General features: G+C 56.4%; 1 protein-coding gene across 1 annotated transcript in view; it reads right to left on the reverse strand.

Moving 5' to 3' along the window:
* Nucleotides 1–708: 708 nt before the first annotated feature.
* Nucleotides 709–14,256, reverse strand: part of DNAH3 (dynein axonemal heavy chain 3) — a 173,778-nt gene continuing 160,230 nt past the window's right edge. Inside the window, 7 exon segments of the mRNA XM_045589319.1 lie at nt 709–1,759; nt 3,507–3,644; nt 4,155–4,359; nt 7,491–7,633; nt 8,670–8,837; nt 9,759–9,913; nt 11,944–12,060. Of these exon segments, the coding sequence (XP_045445275.1) occupies nt 1,406–1,759; nt 3,507–3,644; nt 4,155–4,359; nt 7,491–7,633; nt 8,670–8,837; nt 9,759–9,913; nt 11,944–12,060 (1,280 nt within the window). The 3' untranslated portion in view covers nt 709–1,405.

Here is a 14,256-nt window from a genome sequence, read left to right on the forward strand (position 1 = left end):
AGTTAGACAACTGTAACTAAAATGCAGTTGTTTCTTAACAACCCCCTCAAGCCTTGAACTTGCGATGTGACATACCTGACTAGTGCAAGGTTTGTGGATTCCATCTCAGAGGACTAACAATCTCACGTGGGACAGTGAGGCAGCTCCAGCTCTTTCTGACTTTCTTTCCCACCTGCCTTGAGCAGGAGGCCGGCCCCTCCCGTCTCCATTGCTCTGGCCAGATCAGCACTCCCCACAGGCCCTTCCCCTCTCCGGGGTCACTCAACTGGTTTGGGGTCTCCCAATCCAGAGGCCTGAACTTAGCACTCGGTCAGCCCCATGTTCCTAGGAAGAATCAAGGTTTTGAAATGAGTTTGTTCTCAGAAGCTTCCTGTGATCAGTAGAAATCAAAGGTCCGAGGCAGCCTTCCTTCTGGCGAAGTCGTGCTCCTGTCCCAGCAAGGTGTGTCTCCTGCACAGCCCACATCTTGCTCAGATCAATGGACGGCCCAAAAAGAGCCACCCAGAGTCAGTGCGCTTCGTGGGAGAGCTGGTTTGGGACGTGATACTCTGAGGACTTATTTTTATCTCCCTCAGGGTTCTCTTCTCCTGGGCCCTCAGAACAGGGGACATTTCCTGGATATTGTTGCAGCTAATCTCTCTCTGATTCCACATCACGTTGTGGAGTCCTCAGCAGGGCAGCGCGCTGTGAAAAATGCACGGGGTATACAGTCGGGCCGCAGCCAAGGCTGGGAGGTCTCAGGCCAGTCACTCAGTCTCCCAGCCTGGATCAGGCAAGGCATCTGAAGGCCTTCTGATCATGGCACAGCAGGCATGCATGACTATTGTTCCTCTCACCTCTCCTTTCTTCCTGAAGTTCCAGCCCATCTGTGCAGGCCAGCACCCCCAGGGCCGCCACACACCAGCTGCGGAACGCTGGGCTGCTTTCTAAGCCTTCGCTTGCAAGTGGAGACAGGGCCATACCTACCACCAGAGGGGGGTGTGAAAGTGCATTTTAAGCCTCCCATGAGCCTTAAAAAGCAAGTCCAGCCTCTTTCCTCATCTGAGAGGCCCCGATGTCAGCCCTGGAGACAGACTAGGAAAGATGTGATTGACATGCAATGTCAGTTACAGCAAAGAACTGGGGACAGTCCCCGGCTGCTCAGCCACAGGGCTCACGGCCCAGGGGAGGCGGCCTGGCTCAGCAGCTGCGGGTCGGGGACTCTTACTAACCTCCCTGTAGCATGATTTCTTAGCCACAGGACAAGGATGATACCATAACCTGCTCCAAGGGCTGCTCTCAGCTGCTCAGAGCAGGCGTGGTGCCAGCCAGCTTCCCCACTGCCCTCGTCACGCCCACCCTCCCCCAAAAGGAGCAGCAGATGCAGCGGCGAACGCGTGCCTTTATTTCGGGGTCTGGCAGAGGCTCAGCTGTCCAGCTGGCACAGGGAGGCCACCCCGCGGTTTATCCAGTGCTTCTGCGGCCGGTCCGAGGGCAGCTCGATGGAGAGCACGTAGTTGGTGGAGTGGCCCGTGGTGGACAGGACACCCCTGCGGGCGCTCGTCTTGTAGACGGGACACTCGTAGATGTCCTGGTGCAGGAATGCCGCGCTCCGCCCGGGCTTCAGCCAGATGATGGGCAGGGGATCATAGAGGATCTTGGGGAGAGACTCATTGATCTGCATCGTGCTCCTGTCCCAGCAAGCACCTTCCAGGAAGAGCCCTTTGATGTAGGCCCCGTCCTCCGGGCTGCTCTCCATGGCGGTCTCCTGCGTGGTCACCTGGAAGAGAGGGCGGTGAGTCCCGGGCTGCCGCGGGGAACGCGCAGCCTGGGTGACGTCCCCTGTCCCGCATGCACCCCCGGGACGGACGCCGGCATCTGTGAGGAAATGGCTGGCTGTCCACGCCGTGGCCCTCTGTGTGGGCCACCGTCAGTGGAGCTGGCTTTGGCCCTTTCGAACCCGGATCTATGCAGTGAGGGCAGGCCAGACCGTTGCCTGGGGAAGAGGAGAGCCGTGGCTTGTAGTCTGGCTCCATTTCTGTGGCTTCTGTGGTCTACAGACTCCCAAATGGCCAATGCAGGCCACCACCTGCTTATCCATCACTTCCACATGCTCTGGGGGTGGTATGAGCCAGCTCTATTCACCACAAGTTATTTACTTTTATTGATTGATTTTAGAGAGAGATGGGAAGGGAGGGAGGGAGGGAGGCAGAGAGAGAGAGAGAGAGAGAGAGAGAGAGAGAGAGAGAGAGAGAGAGAGAGAGAGGGAGAGAGAGAGAGAGAGAGACATCCCTTTTTGTTGTTCCACTTATTTGTGCAACTTATCGATTGATTCCTGCACGTGCCCTGACCGGGATGGAACCTGCAACCTTGGTGTGTTGGAACAATGCCCTACCAACTGAGCTACGTGGCCAGGTATCCACCACAACGAGACTCCGAGGTAGTGAGCTCTACTGCCTCCCAGTAAACACGGAAAGTGGCTCAGGTAGGAGAGCAGGGAGGGGTGGGTTAGGGTAAGACACAGAGCACAGCTCCACTCTGAAATCCCCCAGATTATAATCACTTTGTTGTTGTCAATGGAATGTTTATCCCGTTTTTACTTCTAAGTACTCATTGCTAGAAGAGGAAAGGATATTGATTTTCATATATTTAACCAGTCACCTTACAAATTCCCTATTCTTACATATATGATTTTAGGGTCTCTTAGGATTTCTAGATATACAGTTCATTTCAGCAAAAAAAAAATGTGATGTTAGCCCTGGCTGGTTCAGTGGGCCTGCAGACTGAAGGGTCCCAGTTCAATTCCATTCAGGGGCATGGACCTTGGATGTGGGCATATCCCCAGTAGGGGGTGTGCAGGAGGCAGCTGATCGATATTTCTAACACTCTATCTCCCTTCCGCTCTGTAAAAAATCAATAAAAAATAAAACTTAAAAAAAGGAAAACATTATTTAAAAATCTGTGATTTTATATTTTTTCTAATGTTTATCCCAGTTATTATTTGGATTAAGTATATCCCAGCATTAATTTTGGATTAACATTGTCTTCAGAGTTAAGTATATTCACAAACAAAATTGAGCCCAGGGCAACCAGTTTGTGAAGTCTGAACTAGATGTCTCAATCAATCTTTCTACAGAATTTAAAACTCTACAACCCACTACCCCTCTGCTCCTCCCTCTCCAGAGCATGCCAGGGTGGTCCTCCACCGCCGACAATTCCTTTAACGGCCCAAGCCAGGCCCGCGCCGTGAACACCTCTCCGAACGAGGAGCCCCGCTCGCTGGGCAGCGCGCGCGAGGGCTGTGTTTTTCTTGGTGTACAGGTGGCAGACCCTTCCTCTGACAAGACAGACCCCTTCTACGTACACAGACACATGGCCTTGGGAATGCCTGGTTCTGGCAGGAGTGACTTGGGACCGCTCCAGTTCCTGCTAAGGATTTCACTTGTGTGCCTCCCAAGCACACAGAGGGCAGGCCGGTGAGGAGGCGCAGCACCGCCCGGATGGCCCCGCGCCCCCGAAGCTCCTACCTCGAACTCAAACCCGATGTGGTCGATGGGGATGGTGTACTTGCGCGCGTAGTTCTGGGAGACGCCCGTCAGGAAGGACTGCGTGAAGTAGAAGCCAGAGATCCAGAAGACGGTGGGCGGCCCACTGGCGATCCAGTCCTGGGCCACACAGACAGAGTGCGTCCAGGCCAGCCCTCGGCGTGGCGGGCCGTGGACGGCGTTCTCTGTGCCATGGAGCAGGCTGCCAGGCGGGCTCTGTCTGCCCTCACATGAGGCACAGAGAAGCCATTCCTGCCTGCACTGCAGAAGCACCGGGCACCTGGGCCGGCTGGGCGAGCCAGGCCCTGCAGCGAGTGGCCACACAGCCATCGGCCCAGCCCTGCAGGACGAACATCTGGCTTTTGATGTCTAATAATCCAGTGTTTACAGGCTAGCTCAAGAATTTTAAATTGTCAGGAGCCAAACCAAATACATCTTTTAGCCAAACCTGGTCCCCGAGCCGGCAGTCTGTGACGTTTATGATGGCTCCTGCGGGTCCCTCCGCAGGCAACAGCCTTTCCGAGGCCTCTCCCTCCCTCCGCCTCCACCTGGGAAGCTGCTCCCCCCCCTTCCCCTCCTCTGTTCCCTCCGCGCGTCCCGGCCCCCTGAGTGTGGGGACCCCGCAGGCACCTGGAAGAAGGCGAGGCGGGCCAGCAGGTCAGCCACGTAGCCGCCCAGAGGCTTCAGCGACGGGTAGGACCTGGCCATCCACATGGCGGGCACCTTGCCCACGAGCATGCTGCTGAAGACGTCCTCCAGCTCCGAGGACATCAGCACCTGCCCCTTGATGGCGCGCACCAGGCTGATGAGGCTCCTGCGGATCACTCGGGTCAGCCTGCAGGGACAAGGCGAGCTCAGCCCCGCTGGGCCCGCCCCGGACATGCACTCCGGCTCCGCCCTTCCCTGGGAGACGGAGGACCGTGTGCGTGTGTGTGTGTGTGTGTGTGTGTGTGTGTTCACGGTGGACTGCGTGTGTGTTCATGGTGGACAGTGTGTGTGTCCACGGAGGACCGTGTGTGTGTGTGTGCGTGTGTGTGTGTGTTCACAGCAGACAGTGTGTGTGTGTGTGTGTGTGTGTGTTCACGGTGGACTGTGTGTGTGTTCATGGTGGACAGTGTGTGTGTCCACGGAGGACCGTGTGTGTGTGTGTGCGTGCGTGTGTTCACAGCAGACAGTGTGTGTGTGTGTGTGTGTGTGTGTGTGTGTGTGTGTGTTCACGGTGGACTGTGTATGTGTTCATGGTGGACAGTGTGTGTGTCCATGGAGGACCGTGTATGTGTGTGTGTGTGTGTGTGTGTGTGTGTGTTCACGGTGGACTGCGTGTGTGTTCATGGTGGACAGTGTGTGTGTCCACGGAGGACCGTGTGTGTGTGTGTGTGTGTGTGTGTGTGTTCACAGCAGACAGTGTGTGTGTGTGTGTGTGTGTGTGTGTGTGTTCACGGTGGACTGTGTGTGTGTTCATGGTGGACAGTGTGTGTGTCCATGGAGGACCGTGTATGTGTGTGTGTGTGTGTGTGTGTTCACGGTGGACTGCGTGTGTGTTCATGGTGGACAGTGTGTGTGTCCACGGAGACCGTGTGTGTGTGTGTGTGTGTGTGTGTTCACAGCAGACAGTGTGTGTGTGTGTGTGTGTGTGTGTGTGTTCACGGTGGACTGCGTGTGTGTTCATGGTGGACAGTGTGTGTGTCCATGGAGGACAGTGTGTGTGTGTGTGTGTGTGTGTGTGTGTTCACGGTGGACAGTGTGTGTGTCCACGGAGGACCGTGTATGTGTGTGTGCGTGTGTGTGTGTGTGTGTTCACAGCAGACAGTGTGTGTGTGTGTGTGTGTTCACGGTGGACTGTGTGTGTGTCCACGGAGGACCGTGTGTGTGTGTGTGTGTGTGTGTGTTCACGGCAGACTGTGTGTGTGTTCATGGTGGACTGTGTGTGTGTCCACGGAGGACCGTGTGTGTGTGTGTGTGTGTGTTCACGGCAGACTGTGTGTGTGTGGGGTGTGTGTGTGTGTGTGTGTGTGCGCGCGCGCATGCGCGCGTCTTCATGGCAAACTGTGTGTGTGTGTGCGCATGTGTTCACGGCAGAAGATGCTGGAGCTGAGGAAAATTAATCACTGGAAATAGCTTGATGCACATGTATCTTTCCAGATTTATCTGTTTATAAACAAATTCTTTTTAAAGTAATTGTGCTAGATTGCTTTTTTGCAATCTGTTTTTCTCTCTTAGCATATAGGGACCTTTTCCCCCCCAACTTGCAATATTTATCCTTTGTAATGAATGTAAGGTGTTCCATTTTATTTAACTATCCCCTTATTGCTGAAACTTATTTCTACATTATTGTCTCTGCAAACAACAATGCTAGGAATAGCCATCGACATCAGTCTCTGTGCAGATATTATTTAATGATTTGCTCACTAACAGTAAGAAGTTCTGGTCAAAGGGCAGTGTAATGTTAAGGGTTTTTATCTAAGTTGCCATTTTGACCCAAGCTGTTCTTTTTAACAGACGCTGAAGCGCCCCAAGAAAAGGCAGGGCCTCGTCTCGCCGAGGGATGCCCCTCCGCCCGGGAGCCTGCCCGGAGCGGCCCCTCTCAGGCCCCCCAGCCAGATGGGGTGCCAGGGCAGAGTGAGGGTGGAGGCGCCCGCAGTGGGAAATGGAAGGCCCAATGTTCTCCTTGCTTCGCTGAGGGGCCCAGGGCAGCGCCCAGCCCCGAGCCGTGTCCCTGGAGCCCTGCTCGCCAAGCTCTCCCTCTGTTCTCGAAAGTGGGCACCGCTGGCTCCGAGGTCTCAGCCCTGAGGAGAGGACACCACCCGGAGGACAGCCACGGCTCCTCGGGATTGGAGCCCAGTCCTCCGGGCTTCTCGTGAGGCTGGTGACGGCAGTGAGGAGGGTCCTGTCCTGTGTGACCGTCCCGACCATCCTTGGCAAACAAGGCTGCGGGGCCCGTTGGCTTGTCTGAACACAGCCAGCGGCCACAGCTGAGAAAGCTGCCAACATGGATGGCCGGGCCGGCAGGGGACGGGAGCCAGGCTGGTGTTGGGACGTGTGGGGACCACAGCCCCTGGGCCGGGTTCCCTGACTTGCCCCCGTGTCGCCTGGCTCACACCCCATACTTCGCTCGGTTCCCCCAGATAGCCAGCTGCTCATTGACTCCAGGGAGGGATCCTGAGGCTGGGGAGTCAGGAAATCCTTAGATGACCTCCTTCTGGTCCCCTCGCCCCAGAGTCCGGGCTGCCGGGAGCTGAGCCCGGACGACAGGGCACACGAGGAGCACGCCTGGGTCTGCAGCACCACGGCCTGAGGCGCAGCCGGTCCTTGTCCGGCCTACGGCCTTCGGGAACCTGGTAGTTCTGACTCTAACCCGATCAAGATGATCCGGGCTCAGCGCTCTCTACAGCCTGGGAAGCAGGGGCGCGCCCAGGCAGTGCCACCCTCCCTGCCTGCGGAGAGGCCGTGGGCTGGGACTCAGCTCCTCCACCGAATGCTGTGTGACCGGCACTAGTTACTTAACCGTCTGGTCCGGTTTTCCCCGGTGACACGGTGGTGAGGACTGCTAACTGCTTATTCCCAGCGACTGCTCTGAGGCGGGTGTGAACGTATGAGTGCTTGGAGCCCGACCTGGCACCAAGGGCACAAGGAAGGCGGCGCAGTGACTGCTTCTGCTTGGGCGTGGCATCGGCGTCACGCTGCCCTGACTTTGCAGACAGCAAATGAGCGAGTGAGTGAGAGAGGGAGCGAACAGGAGGAACGGCTTAGTCTGGGCCAGTGCTTGTCAGTGTGGTCCTGACTAACCTTATGTGGGCCGGACGAATCACTCCGCTACAGAGCACCCTGTCAGTGCCCACCCCGTCACTGCCGATGCCACCCCCCCGTCACTGCCGATGCCACCCCCCCGTCACTGCCGATACCACCCCCCCCCCCCTTGTCACTGCCGATGCCACCCCCCACACCCCTCACTGCCCCAGGGCCCACCTGTTGAACCGGAAGAGCTCCTGCCGCAGGACGGTGTTCATGGACTCCTCATAGACCACAGGGTACAGCTTCATGACCACCTCCAGGTCGAAGTCCTTGGGGAGCTTGGAGAGTATGTCCTGGGTCAACTCCTCAATCACCTCCTGCCGGGCAGAGCGCAGAGTAAGGACCAGCAGGCCTGGGCCGCCCGTGACCCGGAGGCACATCGTCGGAACTGCCGGAATGTTCCTGCAGGTAAAGGGGTGGGTGTGGGGAGACCCCACACCAGTGGGGAAGACGGCACCTTGGCCAGAAAGCCACGAGCTGAGCTGAGCGAAGAGGCCCTTTCTCACCTCTGGAGGGAACCGGTTGGAGCCCCGCCAGCCCTGAAGCTGCAGGCCCCGGCTGCCCCCGGGAGGCCCCACTGCCCGGCCTTTCAGCACCCCCTCCCCCCCAGGACAGCCTCAGCCTCCGGGCCAGAGGCTCCTGGGAAGGTCAGAGCAGTGGCCTTGCTTACCGGTCTGTAGATGGAGGATGGGGCCTGACCCCGAGAGGCCCCCAGGAGCCCAGGTGCCTCCAGCACACGAGGCCAAGCAGGCAGGTCCCAGGGGAGAAAGGCACTCCTCTGCCACCCCTCCTCTCCTCACCGCAGCCCCCTCCCCCCCCCCCCCCCCCCATGGCAGCAGTGCTGGCCGCATGCCCCTCCCGGAAGAGGCTGCGGCTGGGGGCTGCCCTCTGCTGTTCTGTGGCTGCCACGGCTCTCCCAGGAGGGGGGGCATCAATGGGGCGGGCCTGCAGGTTTTGAATAAACACTTTTAAGGCAAGTAGAGCTGGGTTTTAAATATTTTGTGAAGGGAGTACAGGCCCTGTGGGTACAGCAGTGACTCCTACATCCTATAGCTGACATCGGACACACTGGTGCTTTCTGTGTCCTCGGACTCTCGGCAGCAAGACAGGGCACCTGTGCTCCTGCCAGGCTGTGCCCCTGCCAGGCTGTGCCCCTGCCAGGCTGAGCCCCTGCCAGGCTGTGCCCCTGCCAGGCTGTGCCCCTGCCAGGCTGTTACCCTGCCAGGCTGTTACCCTGCCAGGCTGTTACCCTGCCAGGCTGTGCCCCTGCCAGGCCCCATCTTTCTGCCCCCTTGCTCATCCCTCCCAGGCTGTGCCGGGGGACAGCGACGGGGATGAACTCAGGCCGGTTACCTGGGGAGACTTGCCGCTGGCGCCCGCCTGCCGGGGCAGCGTCAGCAGCACCCCCTGGAACAGCTGGTTGGTCTCCTGGTTGTCCTTGGTGATGTCGGCGTTCTCGTGGAGGCCGAACACCTCGGGGTGGGTGGAGATGGGGAGGTTCCGCAGGTACTCTATGTAGGACTGGAGAGAAAGCTCCGGTGACACACACGTGGGCTCCTGGGCCCACAGGTCCCTCAGGTCCCTCACTTGGACCAGCCCTGACCCACTCTCACTCCGCGCTGGGCCCAGAGCCCGCTCCCCCCGCTGCCCAGGGCAGGCGGGGGCCGTGAGAGACACGCGGGCACCCAGCGGGGGCAGAGACGCCTTCTCACCCCCCTCCACGTTTTGTTTCTCTGCTCCTTCCTCATCCTCTGTCCAGTTCTGGCCCCTCCCCTTTCACCACCTTCTGAACCTTTTTTCCCAAGAAGCAATTGCTAGGCTGTTGGCTGCCAAGGCTTCCCCTTAACGCCCCTCCTCCCCGGGAATCCCTCCTGTGAGAGACCTGGCCCACCACACACTCAGCATCCTTATACAGTGAGGTGCCTCTCTCCGGCTTTTGGAATATGGTGTAGAGGGCACCTGGGAAGGCACATGGACATTCTTTAAAGTGTTGTCAGCTGAGCCCAAGGCGGGGGTTACTCAGTTCTGACTTCTTACCTCTGTCCAGGTGTCAGCAGGGGCAGGTCTAGATATGTAAATCCAGTAATGCTAGGGCCTAGTTAAGAATGCAAATAAGCTCCTTTGAACCTAAGTTTTGGTGTTACTTCCTGGTATTGGGGTATAAAATAAATGTGCTGCCTCTCCCTCAGAGAGAGTGGCGTCCCACCCGGCTCCCAGATTGCTTCTATTTCTGCGTCTTGTCTCTTTCTTTCTTTTATTTCTTAATCCCCAGCTTCTCCACTCAGCAGTTGGACCCGCTCATTTTCCATGCTGGACACAGAAAAGAGAGAAACACCTCCACGTATTGGGAATAGCTTAGGGACCAAAGCAGGAGGCTCAAGGCGACCCCAGGCCCTCACTGGCTGCACGGCAGCCCGCCCCAGGAGCAGGGCCCCACCTCACCTGGTAGGAGCCATGGGGGGGGATGTAGTAAATGTCCCCGGGAGCGACGTAGTAGTAGTCCCGCTCAATGTCCTTGCAGTAGAAGGTGGACAGCAAGGACAGCAAGAGACGCCTGTCTTTGTCGTCAGTCACTCTGCCTCCATAGTTACACTCCCCTGGAGACAACCAGAGGGGAAGGCTGAGCCCAGGCAGGGCTCCGTGAGCCAAAGCTGAGGATTCTGTGAGCCCAGGAGCTGGCGGAGACCAGGGCTGACAGCTGGGAGGAGAGCAGACCTGCTTGCTGTCTCGGCTGCTCAGAAAGACGCAGGCTGCCACGTTAGGGGGCAAACAGCTTAACCAAAGCCATGCGATGCAATCACCAGTGGTGGCTCCACAGGCAATGAGCAGCATCTAGGCATCTTCTACGTGTGTGTGTGCACGCATGTTTGTGTGTGTACATACATGTGGCAGACACTATAGAAATGTGGTTCCGGTCAAGAGTTCTGGCATGAGGCAGCCCTGGGTTCCAGCCTCTGCCACATATGAGTGGTTTCCCGCTGTCAGGAAGCCGAGAGAGCAGTGAGCCCATCACACCAGGCTGGGGAGGCTCTGGGAAGGAAGCGGAGCACAGGGCTGGTCCCCCTGGTTCCAGCTGTCATCCAACCTAACTCCAGCTGTCACCCAGCTCAATTCCAGCTGTCACCCAGCCCAATTCCAGCTGTCGCCCAGCCTAACTCCAGCTGTCACCCAGCCCAATTCCAGCTGTCACCCAGCCCAATTCCAGCTGTCACAGAGTACCTGTCAGGTAGGAGAGCACAGAGTACCTGTCAGGTAGGAGAGCACAGAGTACCTGTCAGGTAGGAGCACAGAGTACCTGTCAGTAGGAGAGCACAGAGTACCTGTCAGTAGGAGAGCACAGAGTACCTGTCAGGTAGGAGCACAGAGTACCTGTCCGTAGGAGAGCACAGAGTACCTGTCAGTAGGAGAGCACAGAGTACCTGTCAGGTAGGAGCACAGAGTACCTGTCAGGTAGGTGAGCAAAGAGTACCTGTCAGGTAGGAGCACAGAGTACCTGTCAGTAGGAGAGCACAGAGTACCTGTCAGGTAGGAGCACAGAGTACCTGTCCGTAGGAGAGCACAGAGTACCTGTCAGTAGGAGAGCACAGAGTACCTGTCAGGTAGGAGCACAGAGTACCTGTCAGTAGGAGAGTACAGAGTACCTGTCAGGTAGGAGCACAGAGTACCTGTCCGTAGGAGAGCACAGAGTACCTGTCAGTAGGAGAGAGAGAGTACCTGTCAGTAGGAGAGCACAGAGTACCTGTCAGGTAGGAGCACAGAGTACCTGTCCGTAGGAGAGCACAGAGTACCTGTCCGTAGGAGAGCACAGAGTACCTGTCAGGTAGGAGAGCACAGAGTACCTGTCAGGTAGGAGCACAGAGTACCTGTCAGGTAGGAGCACAGAGTACCTGTCAGTGGGAGAGCACAGAGTACCTGTCAGGTACGAGAGCACAGAGTACTTGTCAGGTAGGAGAGCACAGAGTACTGTCAGGTAGGAGCACAGAGTACCTGTCAGGTAGGAGCACAGAGTACCTGTCCGTAGGAGAGCACAGAGTACCTGTCAGTAGGAGAGCACAGAGTACCTGTCAGGTAGGAGCACAGAGTACCTGTCCGTAGGAGAGCACAGAGTACTTGTCAGGTAGGAGAGCACAGAGTACTGTCAGGTAGGAGCACAGAGTACCTGTCAGGTAGGAGAGCACAGAGTACCTGTCAGATAGGAGAGCACAGAGTACTGTCAGGTAGGAGCACAGAGTACTGTCAGGTAGGAGCACAGAGTACCTGTCAGGTAGGAGCACAGAGTACCTGTCAGTAGGAGAACACAGAGTACCTGTCAGGTAGGAGCACAGAGTACCTGTCAGGTAGGAGCACAGAGTACCTGTCAGGTAGGAGAGCACAGAGTACCTGTCAGTAGGAGAACACAGAGTACCTGTCAGGTAGGAGAGCACAGAGTACCTGTCAGGTAGGAGCACAGAGTACCTGTCAGATAGGAGAGCACAGAGTACTGTCAGGTAGGAGCACAGAGTACCTGTCCGTAGGAGAGCACAGAGTACCTGTCAGGTACGAGAGCACAGAGTACTTGTCAGGTAGGAGAGCACAGAGTACCTGTCAGGTAGGAGCACAGAGTACCTGTCAGTGGGAGAGCAGATACCTGTGAGGTAGGTGAGGGCATCGAAGGGCACCTCCTTGTATTCGTTAAGGAACATCTGCACCTGCCGTATGCTGATCCTCAGGTCGGACTCGTTGAACTCGTATGGGATGTTCCAGCCTGCGGGTGGGCAGTTGGCAGTTGGCAGCAGCCAGCGGGCAGTGGGCAGTGTGGAGCGGGCAGTGTGCAGTGTGCAGTGGGCAGTGTGCAGCGGGCAGTGAGTGATAGATCCTCCTTTCCTCCAGTTGATGGACAGATGTAAACCCCACCTGTGGCCAGACATTCCTGAGCACTGAACCACCAATCAGCACCTACCAATTACCCTAAGCCCCTGATTCCTAAGTCCCTAGGTCCCTAATCACCAATCAGCGTGTGCTGAGTGCCCTAAGCTCCGCCCCCTATCCTTAAAGGTGCTTGTACCCCAGCCCTCGCTCTCTTCCACCCCACTCTCTGTGGAAGCATCCCTCCAATAAAGCCTGTGTATCCTGCCATTCAGGTCTCTGGTCTACCTTCTCTATTTAATCTATCATGATGGTGCCTCAGACTCGGATGAACATGGTAAATCCTCTGGCCTGCTCGGTGGCATGGACCTGAGTTGATTGGCCTGTTCAGAACACCTCTGGAACCCTGCCGTACCAGAACACGTGGGAATCTCGTCGCTTCCTTACCAGTAGGCCTCAGGGATCTCCTTCCCCTCCCACCCTGGTTCCCTTGACCTGGAAGGGCCTCAGAGTTTTCTTGTCTAATCAGCTATGCGTATTACGTTCTACCTTCTACAAAAGCCCAGGCGCCTGGCCAGGAAAACTGTTCTACTCCACGGGAAAGGTTTTGGGGTGACGAGCTTGGGACCTTTTCTTGGCTTTCACTACTCCTTTCCTTCCCCTTTCCCTCCCACTTTCACTGCAACACAGTCTCAGTCACTCATCTGTCACCTCTTATTGGTAGCACCATGGAGTCTACTCTCTCAGCTTGGAGTGTGGACCCTTTAGTCCACCTCTTCTCCCTACACCTTTCAGCTTATCTCCATCATCAGGGATTTTTCTTCCTCTGTGGGGAAAACTCATACATCTGTCTCCCCATCAGCTGGACAGGAACCTGTACTCTCATCTATCTCTCACCCCATGTAGATGCAGCCTTAATAATCAGTCTTTACCTGTCCCCCTATACATCATATCTGACACAAAAGAGAGTCCAGATTATACCTCTGCTCCTAACCTTTGACATCACAGCAGGAGTTGGAACTGCCATAGGGAGCTTAACTACTGCTCTACCTACTTTGAAACCCTGTCTCAGGAACTACAAGAAACATGTGGATGCCCAGCAAGGGGCAAAACTGGAAAAACAAGAACCTACTTCCAACGGTAACCCATTCTCCCCTTTCATATCACTTGTGAGGCAATTAAGACCCCTACTCTTTCCCCCTAAAAATAACATCTAGGTCTCAGTTATCTTTCAGCTCCAGATCTGTCTCCCACTCCCCTGGACAATCCTGCTCCAGGGGTTCAGAGACAGTCATCAGCTTGGCCATGCCTTACCCAGAGACCTCCAAGAATGCTTGTTAGAACCAGCACTGCACATCAGAGGCATACAGCTGGCCTCCACTGGTAGGATTTCTCCATCATTAAGAGCCCTTATACCAGGTCTCCTCACCTTCCTTTGTTCGCCAAGCTTTCTCTAACTCTGGGACACCCTTCTGGTGTTTGTCTCTCTCTCTCTCTATGGGGTTCCTCACCCAGCCCCTAGGGCCAGCCTTCACCCCATAGCCTACTGTACTGACAGCTTGATCCCACAGTTTGGGGACTGCAACCCTGCCTCTGGGCTCTGACTGCAGCTGCTGTTTGCATCAAGGAGGCCCAGAAGATCTGCCTCCAGCAACCCTTACAGGTCTTCTCCACCCATAGGCTACGGGATCTTCTGTCGCACCGATCCTTGTCTCTCTCCTTGCTTCCTCTTGCATGCAGGAACTCCATCTCCTGTTCCTCGAGAGTCCTGACAGCTCCCTAACCCAGTCCCCAGCCCTGAACCAGCCACTCGCCTGCCTGCTGCCTCCACCCAAACTTCAGCAAAGCACTCCTGCCCTGAGATCACAGGCGGGACTCTCAGATTCCTCACTCTAATCCTGATTTAACTCTGTTTGTGGGTGAGAGCTTCGGATAGAAACATCCCAGAAACATCGGAAAGCCTCCTATGCGATTGTAACACTGGAGCGGACCCTGGAGACAGCCTTCATCCCTCTTCACCTCGCCCACACTGCGAGAGGCAGTCACGAGTACCCGCTCCTCCTGCTCCACGTGTTCAGCCGCTTCATTCCAGGGA

This window comes from Pipistrellus kuhlii, unplaced genomic scaffold (genome assembly GCF_014108245.1).
Source record: "Pipistrellus kuhlii isolate mPipKuh1 unplaced genomic scaffold, mPipKuh1.p scaffold_m20_p_31, whole genome shotgun sequence".
Lineage (NCBI taxonomy): Eukaryota > Metazoa > Chordata > Mammalia > Chiroptera > Vespertilionidae > Pipistrellus > Pipistrellus kuhlii.